Source organism: Strix aluco, chromosome 7 (genome assembly GCF_031877795.1).
Source record: "Strix aluco isolate bStrAlu1 chromosome 7, bStrAlu1.hap1, whole genome shotgun sequence".
NCBI classification, from domain to species: Eukaryota; Metazoa; Chordata; class Aves; order Strigiformes; family Strigidae; genus Strix; species Strix aluco.
Window position 1 is genome coordinate 23,238,848 of NC_133937.1, and position 25,271 is coordinate 23,264,118.

The window sequence follows — 25,271 nt, forward strand, 5'->3', positions numbered from 1 at the left end:
TATAGAAGTCTGCAGGGCCCTAAAAATGGTATGGGATAAGGCCTACAAATAGGTAAGGATAAAAAATAGCTGAGGGATACAGGACCTTGTCCAGGGGAGAAAATGCATGCTCTAAGGTTCTGGAGCTGGGACCTTCGCCACAGATAAAGCCCCAGCTTTTCCTCTGCTACTCGGTGAAACGAAACTCGGTGACCTTACAGGTGAGGAATATTTAAGCCCTCAGTTCAGGAAGGATCACCGTCCATGGGAACTGACATGCTATCAGCTGTCTCTGCGTATTTTTCTGTTATGCCAGAGGGTCCAGACTAAATAAGATGTGACCACTTCAGGTCACAGGGAGGACTAAAGCAGAGCAAGGGACAGGTGATGCTGGATGCCACAGAACAGCCTGCTACACTAGGACAAAAAAAAAAACAAGCGGCAACAAGTGATCCTTCCACAATCCTACACAGTGACAACCTCAAATTCTGAAGACAGAGGGCAATATTTTCATTACTATCTACATAAACACCTTTTGGGTTAGTAAATAACTCCATTAAAGGTCCTGAAGAAAGATGTCTGAAGCCAGGACAAAACACAGCTGCTATCTGTGGATGTGGAGTAAGTTCACCACGAACAAAAAGAAACAAAGTGTAGTGCACAAGCCAGACCTGACAGGTAAATACACCAACTCTTCCCTGTCATCCCTTTTAAAACTGCCCTGCTTTATTCTGCAAAAATACATATACAAACTCAGTTTTAAAATTCCAAAATAGTTTGTATGATTACCAAAAAATGAACCAATCCAGATTTTGGACTCTATCCAAATCAGTCAAAAAACCAGGGGGGAGGTTGAACAGGACAAATATGATGTAATGGTCAGGTCATTATGTAGATCATGGATCAGATAAATCAAAATATTCTCACATGAATACAAAAACTTGGAACTGCTTGAAAAATTCCAACATGCACACCCAAATTCCCCACACAAAGCTTCACCCTGGTGTTTCCGATGCTGAATTAATTCTCTTGAGCTCAAATGAGCTCCCTGTGTAGCAAAAGCTTTGTAATCTATGAAAGATCTAGGTACATCAAACAATACTTCATCTTCTGAATTTCACCATAACTTTACTTGTAATGGTGTCAAACTTGTTTTACTCTTCCATCGTTTTATAAAGGTAATTTTAATTCTGAAACAAACCATTGATGCATTTATCTCCTCAGCAGCTGAACCACTGGGAGGAAAAACAGGAAACAGCTGGTCAAAGCTAAGTGTGAGGAGAAACATGTTCAAAACTTTTAAAAAATGACTCAAAACTGATCATTATTTACAAAGGCTGGATTTGCAGTTTTTCCAAACTGATGGCAAAGAAACACTGTTCAAGCTAAACTAAATATGCAATGATTCACAAATGCCTGCTAAAGATGAAAGCCTAAAGAACTTCATTGCTCAAAAGAAGCATTCAAATTGTTATAAAAGTCCATCTCCAATCTGTTGGTTAAAGGAAAAAAAAAAAAAGAGACGAGACAAATAAACCTTCTATTTGGGACTGCCAGAGAATAAGAAAATTAATACACTGTTGTTTTAAATATGATTCATATTTCACACTTGTTAATAACCTCTACCTATCTTTTCTATAGCCTCAACCTGTTGAGTGACCTGCTGTTAATACACCAAAGCCTCCTTCATGCTGATGGCAAAACACTAAATGTCAATGAAACGTTCACATCAAACGATTTTGCACTCCTGTAGTTCTCCAACTGTGTTTTAAGTAAGGTAAGTTTCAAAGAGTCAGCCAAAGTGAGCCAGAATATAAGTTAATTTCATAAAAGGAAATATTCTGAATGTTCATGAAAGAATATTTTTTCCCCTTTAAAATACATACATTTACACACACAAGCCTGCTAGTGCAATCCCAAGATTGTAAACAACAGACAGGAAGTCCAATGTTATGGTTCCCATGGCAACCATAACGTGCTTATATAAAGTAAAATATCTTACATATGCACAGGGTCAGAACTATAACAGCCTCAAGTTTGTAGCATGATGCTCTAAGTCTACAGTTACTTAAGATAAATTCCTAATTTAAAACAGAGATTGATAACAGTTTTCTCTCAGGGATTTTTTTCTTGATCCAACTCACAATCACATTTAGAACAATTCTCCACAGCTCAGATACATTCTTATGTTTTTGCTGAAAGATAAATTATTTAGAATTACCATTCAGACCTTTATTCAGCCTAGAAGTATTCCAGTGCTGATTGGCTACATATATTAAAAAAAACAAATAAACGTTTTTTATTTGCTCTTATGCATATAACTAAAATGACCAAATATTAACAGTTGGAACTGGTGAGAAAATGTTGGGTTTTTCCCCACTGGAAACTTAGAATGTTTCTCTTCTGCAGACTACAGTGCAGCACACAGCTACTAAGCCTGCTAAGATAAAAGAAAATCTAGCCACAGCGTATGGGGAGTGTTTGGGAGAAGTTTATGTTCTCCAAAACCTGAGTGAGCTCACTAACAACTAACTGCCTCTAAGTCTATAGAACAGATGAGATCACCCCTTCTTTGTAAAACAGCTAGGACAACAGATTCAAGTCCAGAAGTAGGGCTTCCAAGCAGTGTGGTAACATGAACAGTAAATAACAGCATATGTAACTGAAGGGTACTGAAGGAAGTTTTATATATCAAGTTAATGACCCCACCTGAATTATTTTACAATACATTATACATTTTTATATAGACAATATTTTTATTTTAAAACTATAGTTTTAAATTTGTTTGGCATATGACTGTCTATTAAAATGTCTGACGTAAAATTATGGTTCCTATGAAGCCAATAGCTCCATTTTGCACATTATTCTTTTTCTCCCTTCAAGTAACATTATCCCAATAGGAGATTTTAAATAGATTACAATATGACCAGGATTTCACCCATTCTCTAATGCTTGAAGGGAATTCCTAAACACTTTAAGAACTAAGACTGCTGTAACATGAAACTAGAACAGCTAATAATACATCCTTTGTTTTGCCCACACTTTACTAATGAAGGTTTGTATCTGTTGTGATATCTTGAAAACAATTTTTATAGTGTCAGAAGAATAAAATAAAAATAATCATGAAGAGTACGTAAGAATCACTTTTAATAATCTTAAAAGAAGCTCTCACAATTTCACTGTGGATTCAAAGTCCAAATGGTGGCAACAGTCAAAAGGCATTACAGTTACTGGAAAAGCTAAGGGGCTGGGGGGGGGAAGGAAAAATCTTCTATTTTCACAACAGTTAGATTATTCAGAGTCCTGTAACACGTGCATGTACTGATTTCAAGATAAAAAAACCTTTTTCATTACCGTTGCACATTTCCATACTATGACAGCAAACTTATCTCTAGGTATCTATCTTTGAGTATTTGCTATACCAAGGAAATCTTAAATTTTTACAATAAATGTTATTTAAATTCCAGAGATTAGAAGACTCTTCAGAACTTCATACAAATGAGAAGACAAGAATATTATCTATAAGTAAGAATAATCACAAGCCAATCCAACCTATTTTTCTCTCTCATACTCAGCTAGGGGATTGATGAATGCATCTGAAAAGTAAGTCTTCAATCTCAGTTCAAAAATTATTATATCAGTTACAGTTCAAAATATTTTTAAAAATGGATACTTTCACACAATTTGCAGGACAGTACAAGCATCATCTGATACATGCGTTTTGGAGGTAAGGAATAGCTTCTAACTACATAATTTTCTAGTAAAATTATTAGGAAAATTAAAAAATAAAAAAAAAGAAGGTAGTAACAAATGCGAGGGCTGCATGTTTATGTTTCCAGCACTGCTCCACTTCCGACATTCCTGATGAAAGCTGTATGCTGTCACACTGCCCTGAGTCATGCTGGTTCCAACTGCTGCACTGATGTAATTAGCTTTGGTTGGTGTGGGAGCACCCTCAGAACTCTCCTGTCCCTTGATACTCCAGCTCATATGTACTTGGACGGTACCTAACAGCTGTATTATGTTCAATAGTTATTACTTTTTTTAAACTGTCACCAGTCTGTCTTTTCAAGCAAAATTCTTCATGACCAGAGGCTCATAACCGTACTATATCAATCACTTTACACAAATAGAGAAACCAAATAGCCACTTATCTCATGGAGGATGCCTTAGATACCGTGGCAAGTATAATTTTACAGTAGAGATTTTTCCTGTAAGTTGTTCTTGAAATTTCATACTGATAAGATATATGTCTACCAATTATTGTCAACCCAAGCTTATTCCATTTTAGAATGCTTTCTTTTTCAAAGATCCTGAAAGTCTGAAGAAAAGCAAAAATCAATTAAAATGTGAAATCTCATCAATTCAGATTTTAATTATTCACTCACCAACAGAGTATCTTTATACAGCACAGTTTTTATTCACTCATATCAGAGTAAACAACCCAGACTTTTCAACAGTTTATACAGGTAATGGAGATAACTTGGTTTCAACTGAGAAAGAATTTAGAAGAGTGTCCAACTCTAACACTCTAAAATGAACTCTTTAATGTGCTGCAGGGAGATTTTCTAAAACAGATCTTCATGCTTCTTTACAGTTAATGAACAGTCACTAGAAGGAAAGTCAGAAAATGTGGAAAAACTGAAGGCATAATATATTGCTCTTGCCAAGACTCCCACACTATTGGCTCTAAATACCTAAGTGTGCTCACAGCTAGAACTTATTGTTAATAATTTGGCCCAAAATTGTTAAAGCTATAAGGCAACTACAAAATAATACAAAGTATTATGAGATTTATCTCTAACTCTATCACACATTATGGTAATAAAACTGACTACTTCTACAGACAGAGGGTAAATTTTCTATTTTTAAAGCTAGCCTTTAAAACTGGAGCAACTCAACCCAAAGCAAATATAAGTACAGAGCTTCATTTAACAAAGTTCAATTTATTTTTACAGCACTTACTGAAGGGAAAACATAATTTCATGCCTATTTGGCTTCTCTTTTGCTTCCTTGATTTTTTTCCAAATAGTCAATTTTGCTCATGAGCTTTTTTCTTTAAACAAAAGACTGCAACTCTTATGCAAAAAAAAAAGACACACAGGGTCCAGGTAGAACAAAAAACAGCTCATCCATACCTAACTACTTTAACATATGAATATAAACCGTTATGTCTAAAAACATGATAACATTAGTAACAGGCAAAATACTCATGCATAGTCAGATAAAAAAAATTGTTAAGAGTGGAGGAGAACCCCAACCACTTGCAGATTATTTGCTTTACATCATTTTTTCCTGTAACTTCCTTTCAGTGTGCTGGACTAGAAATTTTATTTCAAAATGGAAAACCAAAATATCTCAAGCCCCAAATCTGTCTGTAATCCACAATACAGAATCGCAAACTACTTTTTTTTTTTTTTTTTAATAAAAGTACAAGTATGGCATAAACTTTAGCATAAAAAGCAGTGTTACATTTTAGGTATGCATGCAAAACTGGTAGGGAAGAGAGCAAAAGTCCATTTAAAGAATTCCATTTTTTAAAATATGGACCAAGAAGGAAAAAACCTGTGGGAGAACCACATAATCTTAACAGAAAGATGGAAACACAGCAAATCTAGACCTGAAATTCCTACCGAAACAATTAAAAAGAACCAAGAAGTGAAAGCCTGTAAGTATTTAATTTTTTAGGCTGCTTCATGGGTTGTGAATCTCAGACTTTGGCAGAATAACTGCACCAAGACAACTCCTATTGCCAGGTGATTTCACACGGCCACCCCAACAAGCTGTTCTACTAATCAGATCAGTCATCTGAGTGAAACATAGCACACACACAAGGACTCTTATGCTTATTACTATTATCATTAGCAGAGAGGGTAAGCCAGATGCTTTCAAGTTTTTGTTTCACTTGTTAAGAACCAGCATAGGCCTCTTCATTCACAAATTATGTTTTGAATACACTGGGAAAGTGTATCTTCCAAGATACTACTAGATAAAAAAAGAGAGTTATACTATTCATTTTGACAAAATACTGACAGTAAAAGGTTACAATTAACCCAACACCTGAGAAAAGCAACCAAAAAAATGTTCTTCTGAACATACACCATTACTAATCCTTCCTTTATTCATAAACATATGTTAACATTTGATGTAAAGGGCTCCTGTATTTAGTTAGTGCACCTGCTTGTCGAAACAGTCAAAGCAGATGTTATTTCCATGACTGATAGTGAAATACTCAATCTATCTATATCTTCAGAAATGCCAGAAAAGCATGCAACATAGATACACTGACTAGAGTTGCTGATACACCTCTAACAGGGAGGGGCTGCAGGGGAAGGAAATCAAGCTCTCTATAGGTTCAGAATGAATAATTTTAATTTAAAATTAGTATTTTGTAATTAATAGAATTTTGAATGTATTCAGATTAATAATCAATTCTAAACCAAAAAAAGATTCAGACAAATACTATCTATTAAACAGAAAATACTTGTGCCTAGTTCTGTTTTTTTTAAAACTATTATCCAAGACTACTATTTTAGATATCACATTAATAAAACAGGATAGTAAAAATTTTTTACCACCAAATCTTTTTTCTCTCCTTAACTCTTTGTTAACAGATGCCTCCGACTATAGCTCAACTTTATGGAAATAAAAAATCTTAACACAAGACTCCTTACATTAGCTGTGCATAATCAAAAATCCTTGCATCACATTGATTTTACACATGAATCATAAAAGCACTACGGACACTACATGGAAAAAATACCTGATGCTAACAAATCCTGAACTACTATACCAAATCATTAAATTAACTATGAAACACTCCTACAAGATAAATCTGTAATAAAATCATTATTCTGTCTGGAAAAAGATGTGGGGCAATTAAGGTTTTTTTTAATTGCTGCCTTATTAGTATTTGGCATTTCAGTAGCGCCTTAGCAGCTACGAAGAGCGGATGATATATTAGTGTGCTAACTTCTATCTGAGCAGAGTTAAACAAGCCACCAGAATTCTAGCTTCTTAAAGCTCAAACTACTGGCATCAGGAATGTAATGACACAGCAAAGATGCTACTGATGCCTACAAAATAAGCTTAACTAATTCAGCTATTATGCATTGCAACTATGTTGTTGCAGCTGTCATCTGGAGATCCTGAGGCCACTTACTTGGTTTGAGAGAATCACACCACGGCAGTCTACTGTGCTGCTCACATTTAATATCTCATTCAGTGGTGGACCCGACTACTTCTGTCTTATTACATTACCACCACTGCAGAAACACCATCATATCAGGAAAAAAAGAAGCATCCTTCAGCACTATGAACCTAACATCTCACAGACACAGATGGTTTAATGATTCCAGAAACTCCTGACTTTTGTAATTAGTCAGATTGCTAATATGATGCAGCTGAGTGGAACCCAAATAGTGGATACATTGTGCCAGGCCAAAAAAAGCCAACGCCAAAGCTTGCACTCTCATTATTTGTTTCTGTGGCAAATTCTTTGCATTTGCAACATATTAAAGATGTGCTAATGCGAGGAGCTTGCACTGTTCCAACAGACAAGCAAATTTCTCACAAATAGACACAACAGCCATGTTACACACATCTATCTGATAAGGGTAAGTGTTGCACTGTATATATCTGCAAAAACTACATGCAAAAATTAGAAAAAAATATTCAACATAAAAATATTCTCTCTTCATACAACACATACAGTAAATCCAGAGCAGAGGAGTCTCAATCTGCATATAAAATATCTATAAACACTAATCATGTTACATTAAAAAAGTATATAGCTTCATGTATTTTCTACATAATGCAAAGCCTCAGTCCCACCTTCCTATGTAGGGAAAGAAAAAAAGAAAAAGTTATTCAGCAAGGCAACAGTTCAGTGCCTTTCCTTTATTAGCACTAGAATTTTTATGCAAGGGATATGCACAAATGAGACCCACATTTTCCTACTTAAAACATAAAGGTCTCTATTGTTCCATGTTACACCAGTACTGCTATGAAAACTTAATTTCTCCAACTTTTTTTCCCCCTTGAAGAACAGAACTACTGTTCACTTAGCTGTTCCAAACAGAATGCATGCTCAAAGGGTGAGATAAGGGGAAAGAAAGAACAAATTACCACATTCATTTACTACTTTCTCCCTCTCCCTTTGATTATTAGCGTGAAAGCTTCCTACAAATGCTCGTAATTCATTAAATTATTTTAACCCAGTGCATATGTTCAACAGGTCCATATATTTATCACATCCACTGAGTTCATTTCTATGTTTGTGTAAAAACCATCTATAATGCTACTAATATAAGCCATAAACAACAGAAATATTACTGCAGAAATATTATTTGACTAAAATAACAGAAAAATAATGCTAAAAATGTTTTATGCATATTATACATGAAGAGATTAAATACAGAGGTTGATAAGAAGAAAAATATTTGTAGTCATCATTTGGAAGAAGAAAGACTTAGAATCATGAAGTTTTAAGCTTTTTCTGATCATGAGAAAATACTCTGTGCATTGTAATGATGCAGAGTGCTTTACTGTGCCTGTTAATCTTTTGTTCATTTGCAGACAGAACTTTTCCTATTTAAATAATTATTCAGTGAGTACTTCTACATTTATTTCAGAGTTTCTCTATGTACTACAAAAAAATCTTCAAACTAAAGCCCTCAAACCCCAAAATGCTACACATTCAGTATTACGCACCAGTGATAGAAAGTGGTGACGCAGGCATGCACGTTAAAAGCTAAGGAATTCAAGTCAAATTGGAAATGCCCAATGCAGAAACCTAAGCACATCCTTCCCTTTTCACACCTATATAAATGAAAATTACACTAGACCTCAGCTACAAAACATTCTTCCTTCTCCCCACAGAAAAAAAAAAAAAAGCTTATAATGACAATACAAATGTACTGAGAAGATATGTTGTTAGGTAAATACATGGCCCATATTCATCCCTTCATGGGAGCATGACCATGCACCATGCAGTGCATGTGCTGTACCAGCAAGTGTGCACTCCCACTGATTAAGATAGTGAGTATCACAGTAATGAACAGCACCACAAAGCTTTGCAACCTAGTACAAAAACCTGACACACACATGTTCACAGAACTCTTCAGTCAACTATTTAAATGTAAAAAATACAAGTTTCTAGGACATGTGGCTATTACTGGAGGGCACTATTGTCATGGAGCCCCCGAGCCACCAAGTCCACTCTTCTGTTATCACTGACAAAATTTCATACAATCCATTTCATCAACTGTATGGATGGACTCAAAGATCTTAAAGGTCTTTTCCAACCTAAATGATTCTATACAAGTAAGTTAGTTTTCCTCCATTTCAGTCCTACTGAAAGCTGTTGCAGAGTCTGAGCACTGCTAGAAATTTCTTCAGGTTTTCAACCTACATTTATTCAAGACCAGTTTATAAGCATAGCATATCTGACCACACTCTCCTTTACCTTGGTTATTTTCCCCTCCCTAGAGCTTATTCACATATTTTAACAGAGAAAAATCACACCATCTTTTTTTGATAAGCTCAGTAAACCTTTCTTCTCTTACTCTTCTTGAGTTTCCCTTGCTGTTACCATCCTGCTGGCCTTTCTTTCTCTGTAGTCACATTTCAGATGAAACCTTGAGAATCAGTAGTCGAAGTCTTTTACAGATTCCATTGACAACTATTTAATTTCTACCATCACAGAAAACCTTTTACTGCTTAAAATAATTTATTAAGGATGTGCTGTGTCATTTCTACAATAGTAACTTATACATTCATGATTTCATCCTAAACTTAGACTTTTTTGTACTAATTTAAGAGAATACAAATCAGGGCAATATCAGCACATTAAAATATGTTATTCAAATATTACATTTTTTTTTTTAATTATTTGGAAGTGTAGAAGCATTATAAATATCTGTAACTTGGGGAAAATACTATGCTTTCTTTTTCAGAGCAACAAAATTTTTCACTGTGATCTATTACTGCCACTTATCATTTTAGACAATTTATTCCATGGAATTATTATTTCATTGATATATCCACCAAATGTTTATATACACACATATGCCATATATATTCAACTATGTATATCTATAATATATAGGAATACATATATTTTACATACATTTTCTATTTAAAATATAAATACCTATAAAATGTCTAGGCATTTTTGTATCTGTAGATAGGTATATTACATTCTTATATACAAATTTATATAAACATGTATAAATATGTACCTATATACATTTTTTATATATGTACATATGTATGTATAAATTTCATCCAGATATAAAGTTATACATTTTACCCCATGCCTATTTTAAACCAAAATTAATTTTAAAGGATGAGAATACATTTTTCTAAAAAGTACTGTTCATCATGAGGTTCAATGTGGTTAAGTGGAATATCCTATTCAGTGTTAGTAAGTGTTTACTAGTCAAAGATTTTTTCTGAATGAAAAGGTCACGAGATTATCAAAATTTTTACCAAAAAAAAGTAAAAACCAACACTATGAAAAGCTTACCTCATACGATAAAGACTTCTCAAGAAAGGAATTAAATTCCCATTTTATTAAGGACTGGATTACAGTTAGCTGTTCTGTTGTAATCCTAGAAAGCTTCAAGCCACTGTTGTTTCTCCTTTGCTCAACATAATTCCAAGCAACAGTTCCTATGTGCCCTGAAGGTAAAGTCCTAACAATTGCTCTCGTTCCAGTATAAACTGATTTTTTAACCTCCTTATCATTTTTACAGAAACGTCTTATTAATAAAGTAGAACGTTCCTTTTTGTTTCTAAAAAAATCCTCTTCCATCTCTTCTTCACAGTTATCATTACAGTCTTCAAAATGGCTCAGAAAGGGCTTTGAGGGCGTTCTTCCAGTAAAGTTATTTCCACAGAAGCTGTGACCTGAGCACGCCACTTTAACCTTTCGTGGTGCTCTTTCCAGACATAAATACTTATCCCTTAAGGCATCTTCATACAACTGCTGCCCATTTTCACTCTCACAATTATTTGTCAACTCCATTATTGGCGAACCAGTGGTGTTACCATCACCAACACTTACTGGCTGCAAGCAGTCATCCAAAATGAAGCCATTATGTAAACTGCACAAAGCCTTTGATATATTCCTTTCACTAGCACAATGAAAGTGAAAAAAGGCCACTTTATCAGTATCATTGCTGTCATTCTTATTTACTGCTGTCTGGCTTCTTAACGATGGTCCATTCATTTTTAGCTGAATTTCAGCAAGCATGGCTCTTTCCAGTGAAACAGGAATTCCAGTTTCCAGGCACGCCTCTCCCCCTGCTAAAGGATCACGAGATTTATACAACTGGCTGCACGGGATATTACTCTTGTAGTTCTGCTGTACAATGTTACAGTTAATGTTAAGAAATTCCACTGAATCAGGGATGGACCTGTTCCTCTCCTGTAAGTTTTCATTACTGTTGTCATTAGTCAACTGTTCTTTCGCCAGAGAGAATATTTTGGGCACTGAGCCCTGAAGACTTTCTTCTTCAAGTCTCTGTAAGTATGAGAAAGCACGTGTGGTTTGCCTTCCCGGACTGGCAGTATGTCTTTTTATAACACTGGTGTCCAAAGCATTTTCAGTATTTTCATCTCCAGCTGACTGAGCAGGTATCACTTTACCCTGTACCACAGAGACAAGAACAGACCCTGTCGTCTCCTCAGAGGTCATCTTGACACAGTCCTTAGTTGCTAGATATGTGTTGAGGATGGGGGTGGGGTGCTGTCTACCAATCCTCACACCATGATTTCAAGTGTAATAAAAGATTCAGTGCTAAATAATCAGGGAACACATGGTAAAATATGCATTGACTACTTGTTCTTTTTGAACTGGGTTTAAAAAAAAAGTAATTTTTTTACTGTTGGTCTACTACGCTTTCTCAGCCTTGAAATACTGGCATAAACTACAAACATTTTTAAACCAGCTTCTTATTGTGATGTAGCCATACGACTTGTCTCTTCCCACAATTAATTCTGCTATCATATGTAGCACATACACTGTTGCCTCAGGTTGTAGAAGATGACCAAACATATAATCCATGTCAAAGATGCATCTCCCCGTAGGGCATCCAAGTTGGTTTTCTGTAAAGAAAAAAATATATATATTGAACAGAATCCATGGTACAAAATCCACCATCACAACTACAACAGAAAGAAATTTTTTTAATGTAAAGAGAAGGAACATGAAACGGAAGTTGATTATACTGAGACCTAGAGAATTCCAAAATACACATTTAAATCTGTCTTAAAGTCTCACTTTACAATTTGAGGAAATTACAGTCATGTTTTACATATTTAAATAGCTGTATTCACTTCACTATGGGAATCTACATGACTGCAGAAAACTAATTTTACTGAACCTCTAACACTGAAATTGAATATACAAAATATATACAAAGAGAGAAAAGGAAATGTCTTTTCTGTAATTTTTCTGACTCATAGTCCGGATAAGTTAAAACATTTGAAGACCAAAACAATCATTAAATCTACACTGTCTTTTAAAACTAATTTTTTTTCCTGTTCAGAACTGAAGTCTACCACAACTACAATTGTTTTGGTGTTACATGGTTTTTCTTTTCATTAAACTTTATGTTGTTACCACGAAACCATGAAGAAAACACAGTAATTTTTCCAGAACTTTATGACTGAAAAAGCATGAAGGCAGAGTAGGGTAAAAGACTGAAATATTGTCAATAATTTTTTTGACCCCTTTACATATATGCCGTAAGCTAAAAAATTAACCTGCCCTTCAACACTGCCATTAATTCTTAGCTTCTTTCCTGCAAACAGCATGATAGAAGTAAATCTTGAATCAGAAAGTAAGGGGTTACAGATAGCTCAACAAAGAAAACAGAATAATAAAGGAGACATACCCAGACAAATCCTGGTGAATTAAAATTAAACAAATACATGCTTATATCATCATATTTAATGTTTAAAAACATTACATGTATTATTAAAAATGTGGAAAATGCAGAAAGTTGTATCAAGGCTAAGTTTACTAAAACAGTCTAAATTCAATAGAAACAAGCAAAAAAAATATGATTTTGAAACTTCAGTAGCAAAACATCACAAAACTGAGGCAAATCACTGGTCAGGTACAACAGCCAGATTACTGAAATGATCAATCAAATGTTGACCCAGGCACTATCTAGACAAGTAGAAGGGACTACCTTCTTCAGTTCAGTTCATGCAGTTTAACCAAGCATAGTAATTAAATCATCTGTGGTTGATAGAACAACTAGAAATGATAGAAGGGATAAAATCAGGAAAGCTTAATAATGAAAGTATTAAAGTGTAAAACCTACTTTGATACTCAAGTAACTATGCTTAACAATTTCATTTTAAACCATTTTAGACCATCGACTTTCATTTTTATTGATTACTAATCTTCATCCAAAAGCAGTCTGGCACAAATGAAAAGGTAAAACACACTCTTTAGTTAATAGGATATTTGATATGCTATCTTCTCACACAATGAAATGCAAAAGTGAGCAAAAAGGAAAAAAAAAAATTAAAAAGTAACATTTTGCTAAAAATCCATGGCTTAAAAATTTGCTAGTCAGTGAAAAGCATTATTCCTTCAGACAGTACCTATACCATAAATGCATGAGGAAAAAAAGTAAATTAATATTTCAATCAAGATTTCAATTTCATTGTTTTAACAACAGAAGAGAGATCTGGGAGGGTCGCAAAGGAAAGTGACAGAGACAGAACAAAGAGACACAACTACATTCTCCACGCATTACAAAATGCATGTGCATGCCAGAGCAGCCAGAGGAGAGTCAAGATGGGAAACTCAGATCCTGTACAAGAGAGAGATTTAGTACCAGAATGGAAAATAAAAGCTACAGTTCACAGAAAAGTTGTGTAGCAGATAGTAGTAGTTGGATGGAGTGGCAGGGACGGGGCTTAAACTGGGGTGATGTTACCAACACAGTTCACAGAGCACACTATAAAATACTGCAACAGCACAACTGTAGGGGAGATAAAATGATAAATCAACACCCAAACAATTCTTTAAGTCTATATTTCATGATAGTCCCTATATCATTAAATTGTACCCTGAAATTAATTTTAGTTCACTTTCCTCAATCTTACCTATTTCACTTCAAAGAAAAAAACAAACCCCCCCAACACTTCAGCAGATACACACAAACAGGAAAGCACTTCAACAATTATCTTATTCTACCATTTCCTATCCCTCTTCCCTGTCCTCCTCCCTCTTCAAATCCCCAGATAACAGTTTACGTAACTTTTTGCAACTACACACTTGAAGAAAACTGCAAGCAATCTATCTAGAAATGTTCCCATCTTATTTCTTCTGGCAACCATTCTGTGCCTTCGAGTACAAATCTACATACGATGATGCTGATCAAAGTTGAAAGATCTAGAAGGAGGTAGAAGGAGAAGCATCCATCAAAACATCTATCTACTGATTCATCTTTCCTGTTCACATCAGAAAAATTCCAGGCAATCAAATGAAAATACAAGCCACCAAAATATATTCATAAATGTACTCCCTGTAATATTGCTAAGTCAGAAATAAAAATTAATGGAATTGATTGTCACTGCAAATAATATACCTCTTATTATGCTGGTTGCCAAATGAAATTCTTACAAAACAATATCACTCTACGAGGCAAAAGAGACAACGTCATTATGCAACTTTAACATCACACAATGACTATGAGATCACAAAACTGACCATGCAGGTTAACTTGAAATTTTTTACAACATTCTTTATGGAGAAACTTTAAAAAAAAAAAAAAAAAATCATATCACTGATTTGCTTCTGTAAACAGAAACCTGTTAAAACCAGAGGACCGTTTATATTCCAGGCTGCCCACAAGCTTATTCAGATGCCAAAACTGGTCTTCCACAGTCCTCCTTCCTTTAACATCATTCTCCCACCTTTCTCTTATGCCAAAGTGTCTCCACGTGTCCTGCCCTGCTTCTCTCACATCTTTTTCTTTTCTCTAGAAACTTTATCTCAAATCTTCCCCAACAGTGGTTTTGTTGGTCACCTCTCTCAACTCGAGGCTAAATGCCTGCCCATTTCTCTCTACCAGCATCTCTCTATCTATTTGTGCCTATGAAATCCACCTCATCAAGAATAATGTCTGCTAAGGAAGCTCCCTGTCTATGTCCAGCTGTTCGCATCCTCTCATGACCACTGCAACATGATAGGGAACTGATCCATCTCAAGAATTTTTTGCTCAAGTTACTTCACAGCTAGATCATTTTCCCAATCCAGTTCATATATGGTTGTACTAACGTGTGCTATAACAGCACAAGGGAGAAAATAAGGAGCATGGGGCAGGGAGGAAAATGCTCCTTAAGTTGGTTTACACATTTCTGCAATCTGAAAATGTAATTTGATATTTCAGCTATGTCAATTGAGCAGGTAGTTGCTACCAAAGATGGCAGACTTATTGCTCACTCTTGACCTTTGGTCCCCACTTCCCTCATCTCATGCATCTAGAGATCATGAGTCCAGAGAATTAAGTTGCTTCAGCTGGCTGATTTGTCAGGAAACTGTTCTTTTCATCCAAATGAATTGACTCACCTTGTAGCCACATCATCACTATATTCCACAAAAAGGAAATACTATGAATGCCTGGTATGGACCACACGTCTCAGTAGTAGCTTCAGCTTAGATCGTGTTTGCTATGATGCCTAAATGCACTCTGAAGATAACAGACTTAGAGAAAAGTTATCTAGTGTAGGACTATGCTAAAATCTCATGAAATAGCAAGGAAAAAACATGACGGTAGAGCCTCTGATCTATGGACAACTGCAAAAACATGTGAAGCTGCAGCTCTGCTGAACAGATGACAGGGTTTCATGTGTCCCCCATTACACTCTTCTCAGTCTCTGCTTTCCACTGTAATCAACAGATTTCAATACTGTGCCCAGCAAATTCCTTAAACTGTTGGAATTCATCAGACATGTTATGAAGTGTGTTAACACAGTGTTATAGATGTTATCAAGCATAAAGCTCACAAGCTCAACCAATAAAACAGTATTTTGTAACTTACTGTAAAATTGCAGAATTATAACTCCCTGTTGTTTCTCATACTCATCTATCTGCATATGAGTGGCCAAAGCCTAGATCCTCTTATAAAATCCTCACACAAACATATACGAGCATTTGCATATGAAAACAATGCTGAAATTACTCAAAATCATATTCTTGCTGTTGCACATTCAACTCAAAACACACTGATTCACAGTTAAATCTGAATATAAAAGCACATGAAGTAGACAGCTAAACCTGTACTGTATTCAACACATGCTGACATTTTCTAAAGCCACTAGATTAGCTGACAAAATCCATTAATAACTATACTGGTTCATTTTACAAGACTCAAGTTATGTCAGAAATGTAATGTGCTCCTTCTATCAGTAAAGGAAAGTAAAAATATAAGAAACTACATCCAGCATTAGTGAATCATCCTGGATGCAGAGGTCAGCCAAAGACAAACGAATAATGAAAATAAACAATCTGGCAACCTTTCAGCACACACATTCACAAAATGTATTAAGTTTTATGTCACATGTTTTCAGACTAATTTGTCTATTTTCTTTTTACACTGCTGCATACACTTCAAGACTTAAAGTGCAAACTGGTTCTAGTTAGTATTAATAATAGTTAATAATAATGTTTAATAATTCCTTATTCCCCAGACATCTGGGATTAAAGTCTACAACATTCTAGGTAAAACATCCAACATAATCAAAGACTATAAAACTGTATTAATTTAGTATCAGTTTAACCTACAATTCATTACTCAAGCTAATTTCCTTTTGAAGTCAGCAGGAATTCTACTTCAGAGAAAAAAACCAGTATGTTAAGACTTACACTATTATTTAGTCTAAGGAAAGCCATACGAAGGATCAGAACTGAACACAATGTGCTAAGTTGGAAAGCCTTTCAACTCTAGGCTGTCAAGGAAAAGATGATTAGATAAATATTTGAGGATGCTGGTTGGGACTGTGAGAAGAAACAGCAACTGTACAAGGGGCAAGTAAGGGATGGGTGTCATGGTAAAGATGGGGATTATTTAGACAAATTGCATGCTGCCAGAGATACCAAATGCAATTCAGCATGTAGGATGCTGTGAGCGCTTTCCGGTGAATGCCCAGTAGGGGCCAAGATTATGGGTGCAGAGAATGAGGGGACTGACAAAAAGATATGTGACAGTACAAAACACATACTGGTGGTTTCCATGGGCAAACTGCTATTGGAACAGCACAGAAGGCAATTCCAAACAGCTAAAGGGCAAATGGAAGCAGCCTGACAATCCTCCCTTCTTCCCTGGCTATGCTGGGACACCTATAGCTATTTCTCCAATTTTCATCCTATATGCTACCTATACATGGTGATTATCCTAAACAAAAGACATTTCAGCACACAAAGCACACCCCCAACAACCAAACAATTACATTAATTAATTCAAATTAATAAATATTTACACAGCATCTAAGGCTTAAGCATTCAACGAGAAAGAGATTCTTGGGAAACAGTAAACTAGAGAAATAATTTGACATGGCAAGTGGATACAAAACTATTGATCATCTCACATCACCCCAACAACTGTGTTTAAACAATATAATCTCAGTTCAAGATCTTAAAGAAACAACTGATTCATGAGGAAAGTTGTTTGCATACTTCAAGTATCCATTTACAATTAAAGAGCATTTTTTTTAGTAAATAAACTAGTTTGATCCAGACCGATTCCTTGAAGAGAATAAGAAATCCACATTTAATGACTCCTCTTTCATTTATCCTGTATCATGCACACTGTTAGCTTTTCATTACAGTGCCTCATCTCAGAAACAAGCAGAAGATACCAGTACAAGAACAGGGCACCAATGTGTTGTCATCAGTTTCCTAAACCTTTCTTCTGCCCAGGGAATCACGGGCAAACAGTAAGGAGGAAATAGCCAGACTCTTAAGAATCACTCAAGATGTGCACAAACCCTATTTGAACAGTTAGAAGCAAGTTATAACAACATTTTATTTGGCACAGAGCATCATGCAGAATCTCAGATTTAACACCAGTGTCTGTGTTTCAACAACAAAAAAGTCTTGAAAAACTACAGTATTTATATATCCTGTCAAGTTAGAGCATCTTTTTTTAATTTCTAGAATACTTATCTAAACATCATCAAGTATTAGATGTCTCAAACTATGCAAATGGCTGCCAGATGGTGAACCCTCAATTGCCTCATCATTCATCACTGCATCAGGCAGAATCTGAAGTTACTGCCAGATACCAGCTTCACTCTTCATTTCTTTACAGCAAATCCTCTTCTGTATGAGGAGACACACTGAGAGAACCCAAGACTGAATTTATCTTACTGTCAGAATCAGTTCTTTATTTCTTCCTAGATCTGATCTGCAATACACTGAAAGCTGTAATTTCATCAACACTCAGATGAACAGGTCCTTCTATCTGAGATGCATGACAACTCTAACAATTAAAGGTGGGATTATCCTTTTCCATCTTTGAACAAGTACTTCTGGAATAATTTCCTTAACTTTTTGAAGAACTTTGAAAACAGTGTCAAATGGGTGAAAGATTTTGGAGCACTGAGTCACACTCATAGGAAAAGGGAGGGCAGCAGAATTTAAAACAAATATCTTCAAAGCGCAGAATTCAACAAACTTGGCACTGGTAAGCAGAATCTCTTGGAGAGATTAGATAAACTATAAAGGAACATAACATAAAGGAAAATAACTGAAAATTAATAAAAGATATTATATAAAACAAATATGTATCACTGTGATCTTGAAAACCAGGAGCATCAACTCAATTCTCCAGTTATATTCATCAGAGATAATAACTATAGTTACTAAATGAATCAATTCTTTCTCTGCCCCTTATCAGACCATCATCTGTTTAAAGCTAATACAAAGAATTACCCATCTTAACCACACTCTCTCAATTTTTAATCATCAACATTTCTCTAGTTCAACTGCTGCACAGATTTAAGAGTACCTGGTTATCTAAACAAAGACAGTATGTCCTCAAAAGGAAGAGTGTAATTCTAACTTTCTTAGAAGGCTGCATTTTCACTAAAGGAAATTCAGCTGAAAACATGACAGGGAAGATGCATCATAAGCTAGGCAAAGCTTTAAAAATTAAAATGTAAGGAATTCCTGTTAGAAGAAATGAAACAAAGCCTGTAAACACCTCCAACAAACAAACAAAACCAGGAAACGCCATTCAGTAAAGCAAAATAAACAAAGTAACCTTCTTGATCAACAGTAAGAATTATTATGATAATATCAAAGGTCTTGTAAAAACAAAGGATAAAAAAAGGTGAAAAGGAATCCTAGATGAGACCTGACTTCTTTGACAGCTTAAGCAGTATGAGCTGAGCAAGACCACTTTCCTACAGCTCCACAAACACATTTTCATTTAGTCAACTTCAAGACTTGTTCAGAAAAGCTCTGGTCAACCCCCCTACACCATCTCCAATATCTTATGTTCACTATGTCCATCAGGATTAAAAATCACTGTATTAAAAATATTCTTTTTCCACCCATATGGTCTACCACAAATTTTTCACCTTGAAGTCAAATTTGAGATCAAGCAACTGAACAGCAGCTGAAACCTTAGACATGCAGAAATAAAAAACAAGATGCAAGGAACACGGATTAATCACACAGCAACTTTATTAAAGTTTTCACCTGGCAATGACTGGCAATAACTTGCACTATGCAGATGGTGATTTGTCCTTCATCAGTTCCACATGGTGGAGGTCTACCATCAGTTCTCCACAGCTGATCCCTACACCAATTAAAGGGTCCTCACTGCCGTCCTTCTTTACATGACTACCAGCCTACGGAAACTTTTTCAATATGGAAACACCAGAAACCCCAATACTCCTTTCCAGCTTTTGTACAAACTACCTTTTGTACAAACTACAAAGTTTCATTCTAACTTCAGTTTAGCCATGAACTGAACTGCTATAAAGGAACATATGCACCGGACACAATAGAAAAAGACTAAGGCAAGTGACAGGTTTGTCTCTTTCAACCCCAAGAAAGTATTCAGCTAGTTAGCTCAGTGTTTAATATGGGGATTAACTGAGCTCCTACCACAAGAGCAGAACTGCCTCACTCAGGCCCACCAAGGATCTTGTACAGATCTGCAGTGAACAGCAAGTAGCGTATTCACAGCACTGCCCACGTGTTCTGCATGTATTTGAATACCAACAACCAATCATTCAGATCCTCTGAAACACCAACAGCTTCAAACTGGGAAATAATTTAGCCATCATCCCATTTCAAGGCTTTGTCCATCTTTGAAGATTTTGTGGTTCCCTTGGACTCAATGCCATCATTCATATATTTGTTTTATCCTTTAACAAGTTCTCAAGTTCTACACACACATGTTCATTCACATGGTTTCTCTGTAGTCAATTTACACTATTTCTTCTCAGTCAATAAAGCACAGTAAATTCCTTCACTAAGGCTACCCAGAGTTAAATACGTTGGAAAATAACAGGAGAATCTTCTGCTGATCGGGACACTAAGTAAAACCCCACAAACAGAAGCGAAGAAGCAGACACGGAGGGGTTTTGTGCACAGTGAATCTCAAATTATTTTTAAAATATTGCAAACAGTGTTTCTGTTAAAATATGAATGAAAAACACTGTTGTCATCAAAATACAAATAATAAATATGGGGAAAATGATTGCATGTATTTCCTGTCATTTGCCAATCACTTCTGTGGCCTCAAAATGTTAATACAAAATGGAATGCTTACATACAAGCATTACTGTTCTGAGAACTTGGTTACTGCATTGAAAATCTGTCACTTTGAAACGTGTACTCTTTACGACTCTAAAAAGTCAACAGTAACCTGGGATTACATATTAATGTCATTTGCAAACATGGTATACTCCCTCCATTCTAGTTTCTATCAAATTCTCTCTCCAAAGAATCATTATCACAAATAAACTCAGTATGTGAGCAGGAAAAATTACATTATTTGAAAGCCAGACGAGTTCCTGAATGCAAAAGGGAAAGTAAGTAGGAAATTGCAGGCCTTCACTTTCAAAAAAACATCCAACCACAGATTCACAGTGGCACACCAGTGACAGAATTGGGCATTTCCCTTCCTACCACACCCATGAGAGATGCTACCTTGACCAAAGGATACTGTTTGTCAAAGTCAGCTGCTTCAAGCCTTTAGAAGTTAATGCCTTGGCCAGCCAGCCACCAGCCCAGCCCTACAGCAGGCTGACCCTTTCAGACTACTGGACAGGGTTCAGACCTCACAGCATGCCAATCACACTCCACACCCTGCCTGGAGCACCACCTATGTCTCCCAGCAAGGTTTGTCTCCCTGCACTGGGATTCAAGCTTCAGCAGTGATAGAAACCAGCACATCAGTTTCTACAGAAGTAGGTTTATTTACCTGGATACTGCAATAACAAGTACTAATTCAGAGGATCTACAAGCCTTAGCTCAGCAGCTTGCAACTTAGTGACAGTTCAGCCTCGAGGTAAAGAACATTTCCCAAATATCCTAACGCTGTTGTCTCTCATCCTCCCTTTTCCTAAAGTAATACTAGAGAGGTTAGCATCACAAGGCAGAAATCCATGTCCCTCCAGCAAGAATCTCTAGCCCTGGCAATCCTTTCTTATCCAGTTCCACTTGACAACAAAGCACCACTGGCAGGTCTTCCTGGCCTTCCCATCTGAGCTCATCTAGCATTTCTGCCCAAAGTGAAACCATGCCTTTAAGGGACTTTACGTGGTACACTGACATATATCTCAATAAACTGCAATTGCACCTTGCCATAAAAAACTGTTACCCTGCCAAAGTTTTAAAATTACTCTGAAACAGGTCACACAATAAGCAAGAAGAACACTCCAGGTTCCTCATTGTGTTCATTCTTCCTCACAGCACTTCTTGTGTGAGTACCCAAGTCGTCCCTCATTTCCCTCTCTCTCACTGTCCTCCATTAGCTGTAATTCTAGCCACACTGGTGAGAACAGAACAAACCTGTAATAAAAATATTTCTGACTACTAAAATGTCTGATGACATGTTAGAGGCACATACATCACTACAGTTTATCTTCTACCCAAGCTAACACTTTTATTCACATTATGCTAAGACATGGTAGTCCTAGTAAAAATATTACTTGAGTAATAACTTATATATTATTGCTCAGCTGTCATAACTGCAACAAGAGTTACGTCTGAAACCCCAGTATATGTTTCAAATAAAAATGAAAAGCTAATCTATATGTGAACAAGAGTTCAGTCATTTGTCAATCTATGCATTTACACTTTAGTTCTACAAAAGCAAAGAAAAATATTTTAAATGCTTCAGACTAACATTATTAAATTCCTGCACCACTCTTGCACTTTCTCAAAATACATTTTCTTTGTATACCATTCCTGACCTATTCATACCATTCATTCAGGAATCATAATATTTAGTGTCTTATTATTTTTACTTTCTCTTTTGAACATCTGCTATTTCATCTGCATATTATTATCATGCCTAATAGAGAATTCAAGAGAAAAAAACAACAGGGGTTTTTGCTTAGACGGTAATTAATTATCTGCTTGAGAAAGATGTCATTTTCAGAAGACTACTGATCAAGTATGCCTGAAAATACATGAAACAATTTCTGTACTACTACTATTCTAACATTTCTAGATATTAAGCACTGTGACACTGAAAACAGCACTACTCAAATACAGCAAAAGATATTTGCCTGAGCAAATCAACACTACATTCATTTTTTGCCTATGATGGCTTTATCAACCACATCATTCTCTGGCAGAAAGCCCACCCTGACATCTGAGTCATTCAAGCCATGAAGTAATCTCTAAGATGTTGGCTCTTGCCAGAATTAAATGTGCAAGCACCAAGTCACCACACAACTGCAAATTATTTTTTTCTGATGTTGCAAGATATTTACTATGTTAACATACGAGATCATTACCAATAGAATCAATTTTAAGTGATCAGTTTAAATTAAATGTTTTAATATTCTAAAACTCTTGTAGGCATCATTGTAATTCACATTATAAATACTAGTAATTCAATCCAATAAATAAATAGGATGGAAATAGATCCAGCATCAAAATTAGGAGTTTTCTTTTATAATATACCCTCACATCATCTAAGATAAATGGAACCAGCCACAGAGAAAATCATATGTTCACAGCAACTTCCATGTTCCTCAAGCTCCACTTGCATTTCTTTAACAACTTATTTGAAGGAGAAACACACCTGAAGATGAATATAGCTTGTCTCCATATATGATTATGACACATTCTGGCAATCCTTTATTTGAGGATCTTTAAAATTATTGCAACAAAAGTTTATATCCTTGCTGAACAAATGCAGATTTATTTGCTTTTCTTGGTTATCTTTCAGAGCCTCTATGAAAGTAGTCAATTAAGCGTTTTTTACCACTTGGGAGATTCCCATTTAGAACCTGGGGGTTATAATTGTGTATTTGGACTTCACCCTTTCTTTTGGGATAAAACCTTCTGCAAGTGTTCAACTTAAGTGCAGTCTTCACAACTGGCATAAGAATGTGTGGTAAAAGTTAATTCTATACTTATCCAACACAAACAATCACTCGTTCAAAGTTTGTTACATTTCTTAAAAGTTCTTGTATTTTCAGCTGAATAGATGGAATGAAATTTTAAAACAGTGACGTCATTGGTAAAATTAATGGACAAGTATTTTAGAGGATATTTAATGTCCATGTAGAGTATCCAGTAGCTAAAGGTACACTGAAAACCAACAGAAAACATGATAACCAAGCATTATATACCTTAGTTACTTCTAGAAGTAATGAATTCTGAATAATTGTGATGCCTAAGGAGATGCCAGTTTCAACTGAAGCTTTTCTTAAAGTTGGGGTATTACTAAGGTCTTTCTTCTATATGGACCCTCCACTGATGTGTAAACTCTCAGAGCAAATTCTTCACAGCCAGAATTACTTACAGAACTTCTCTTCTGTACCTGAGTAACATTTGCATGAAATTTGTTGAGTCTTTAGCATCTTTGAAATCTGCACTTTTGTAATAAACCTGATTGCTACAGGACAATTTAAAAGTTCAAAGAAAAGACATACAGACACACAGTGTAACTTTGCAAAGTCGTTTCCATAAGAAATCAGGCTAAAAAAATGCAGTCATAATTTGGAAAAGGACACTTCCTTCTCTGGAACACCCATTTGTATTTTGACATAAGTGGCAGTATGTGCCAGAGACTCTGCTAGTATCCAAACAACACTGCTTCACTAAAATCTGAAAAAGCAACCAGGAAATCTTGTTGGGTTTTTTTACCGTAAACTAGATATACATACATTCCAATATTCATATGCCTCAGTAATAACATATTATGTAAAAATGAGCATTACATATACAGGCTACTTTCTCAGTCAAGCAGAAAGATTAGTTTGCACCCAGTTGTGCATTCCTGCTGCTGTAACATTACTTACTATCCTTATATTTAGCTCAAAAAGGTCCTAGAAGGGAGAAGGCATATACATATGCCTGGTGTATACCCTAAAATTGAGCAGAGGAGAATGGAAAGCACCAGAGAGAAAACAGTCAGTGCCAGTTAATCAAGCCAAAGAACCCAACCGCAAAATTACTGTAAAAGATAATGAACCAGCGAACACATGCTGAAACACTCAAGGTTATTTCTGTTGTAACAGTTAAAGAAGATGAAGCTACTCTTGTTTTCTGTAACGCACTTGGGCATGATAAAGACAAACCAACGCTGCAACTAGTACAACAATATGTGATGTTAACCCAGGACGGGATCATCGCAGATGTCTGTCAGAGGGAGTGTCAGGGCCCCAAGGACCCCAAGTCCTTAAATGCCACAACCAGCCTCACCTGCAGCCCCCACAAATGTGCCCAGGATCCATTTCAGCTCAGGATTGTCCCCTCAGTCCTGGGCTGAGCTACGTCGTTGGCAGCTTGGGCCCAGGCCCTGTCCTCTGCTGCTCCTGACCTTTCAACCAGACTTGTCAGATTGACACGGGACCTGACTCACCCGCTGGTGCTGATCCCTGGATGAGTAGGCTGCAGCAGAGCCTCAGCCCCCAGCTCATCCTCCTGCTGTCCCCTCCTGCAGCTCCCCAACAAGGGAGATCCTTGGCCTCACCATCAGGCACGACCACATTCTCACCACAGATGATAAAAAGAAGTTGAGGAAATTTAATGATCAAGTAACACCTGAACAGCCCAACAAATATAG

General features: G+C 36.0%; 1 protein-coding gene across 4 annotated transcripts in view; it reads right to left on the minus strand.

Annotated features, from left to right (window-relative positions):
* PLCE1 (phospholipase C epsilon 1) overlaps positions 1 to 25,271 on the minus strand; it is a 164,515-nt gene that overhangs the window by 126,873 nt on the left and 12,371 nt on the right. For all 4 annotated transcript variants that reach the window (XM_074830927.1, XM_074830926.1, XM_074830925.1 and 1 more), the window contains exon 2: positions 10,508 to 12,090. In XM_074830927.1, coding sequence (XP_074687028.1) covers positions 10,508 to 11,680 — 1,173 coding nt within the window. In that variant the 5' untranslated portion in view covers positions 11,681 to 12,090. The remainder of the gene's footprint in view (positions 1 to 10,507; positions 12,091 to 25,271) is intronic.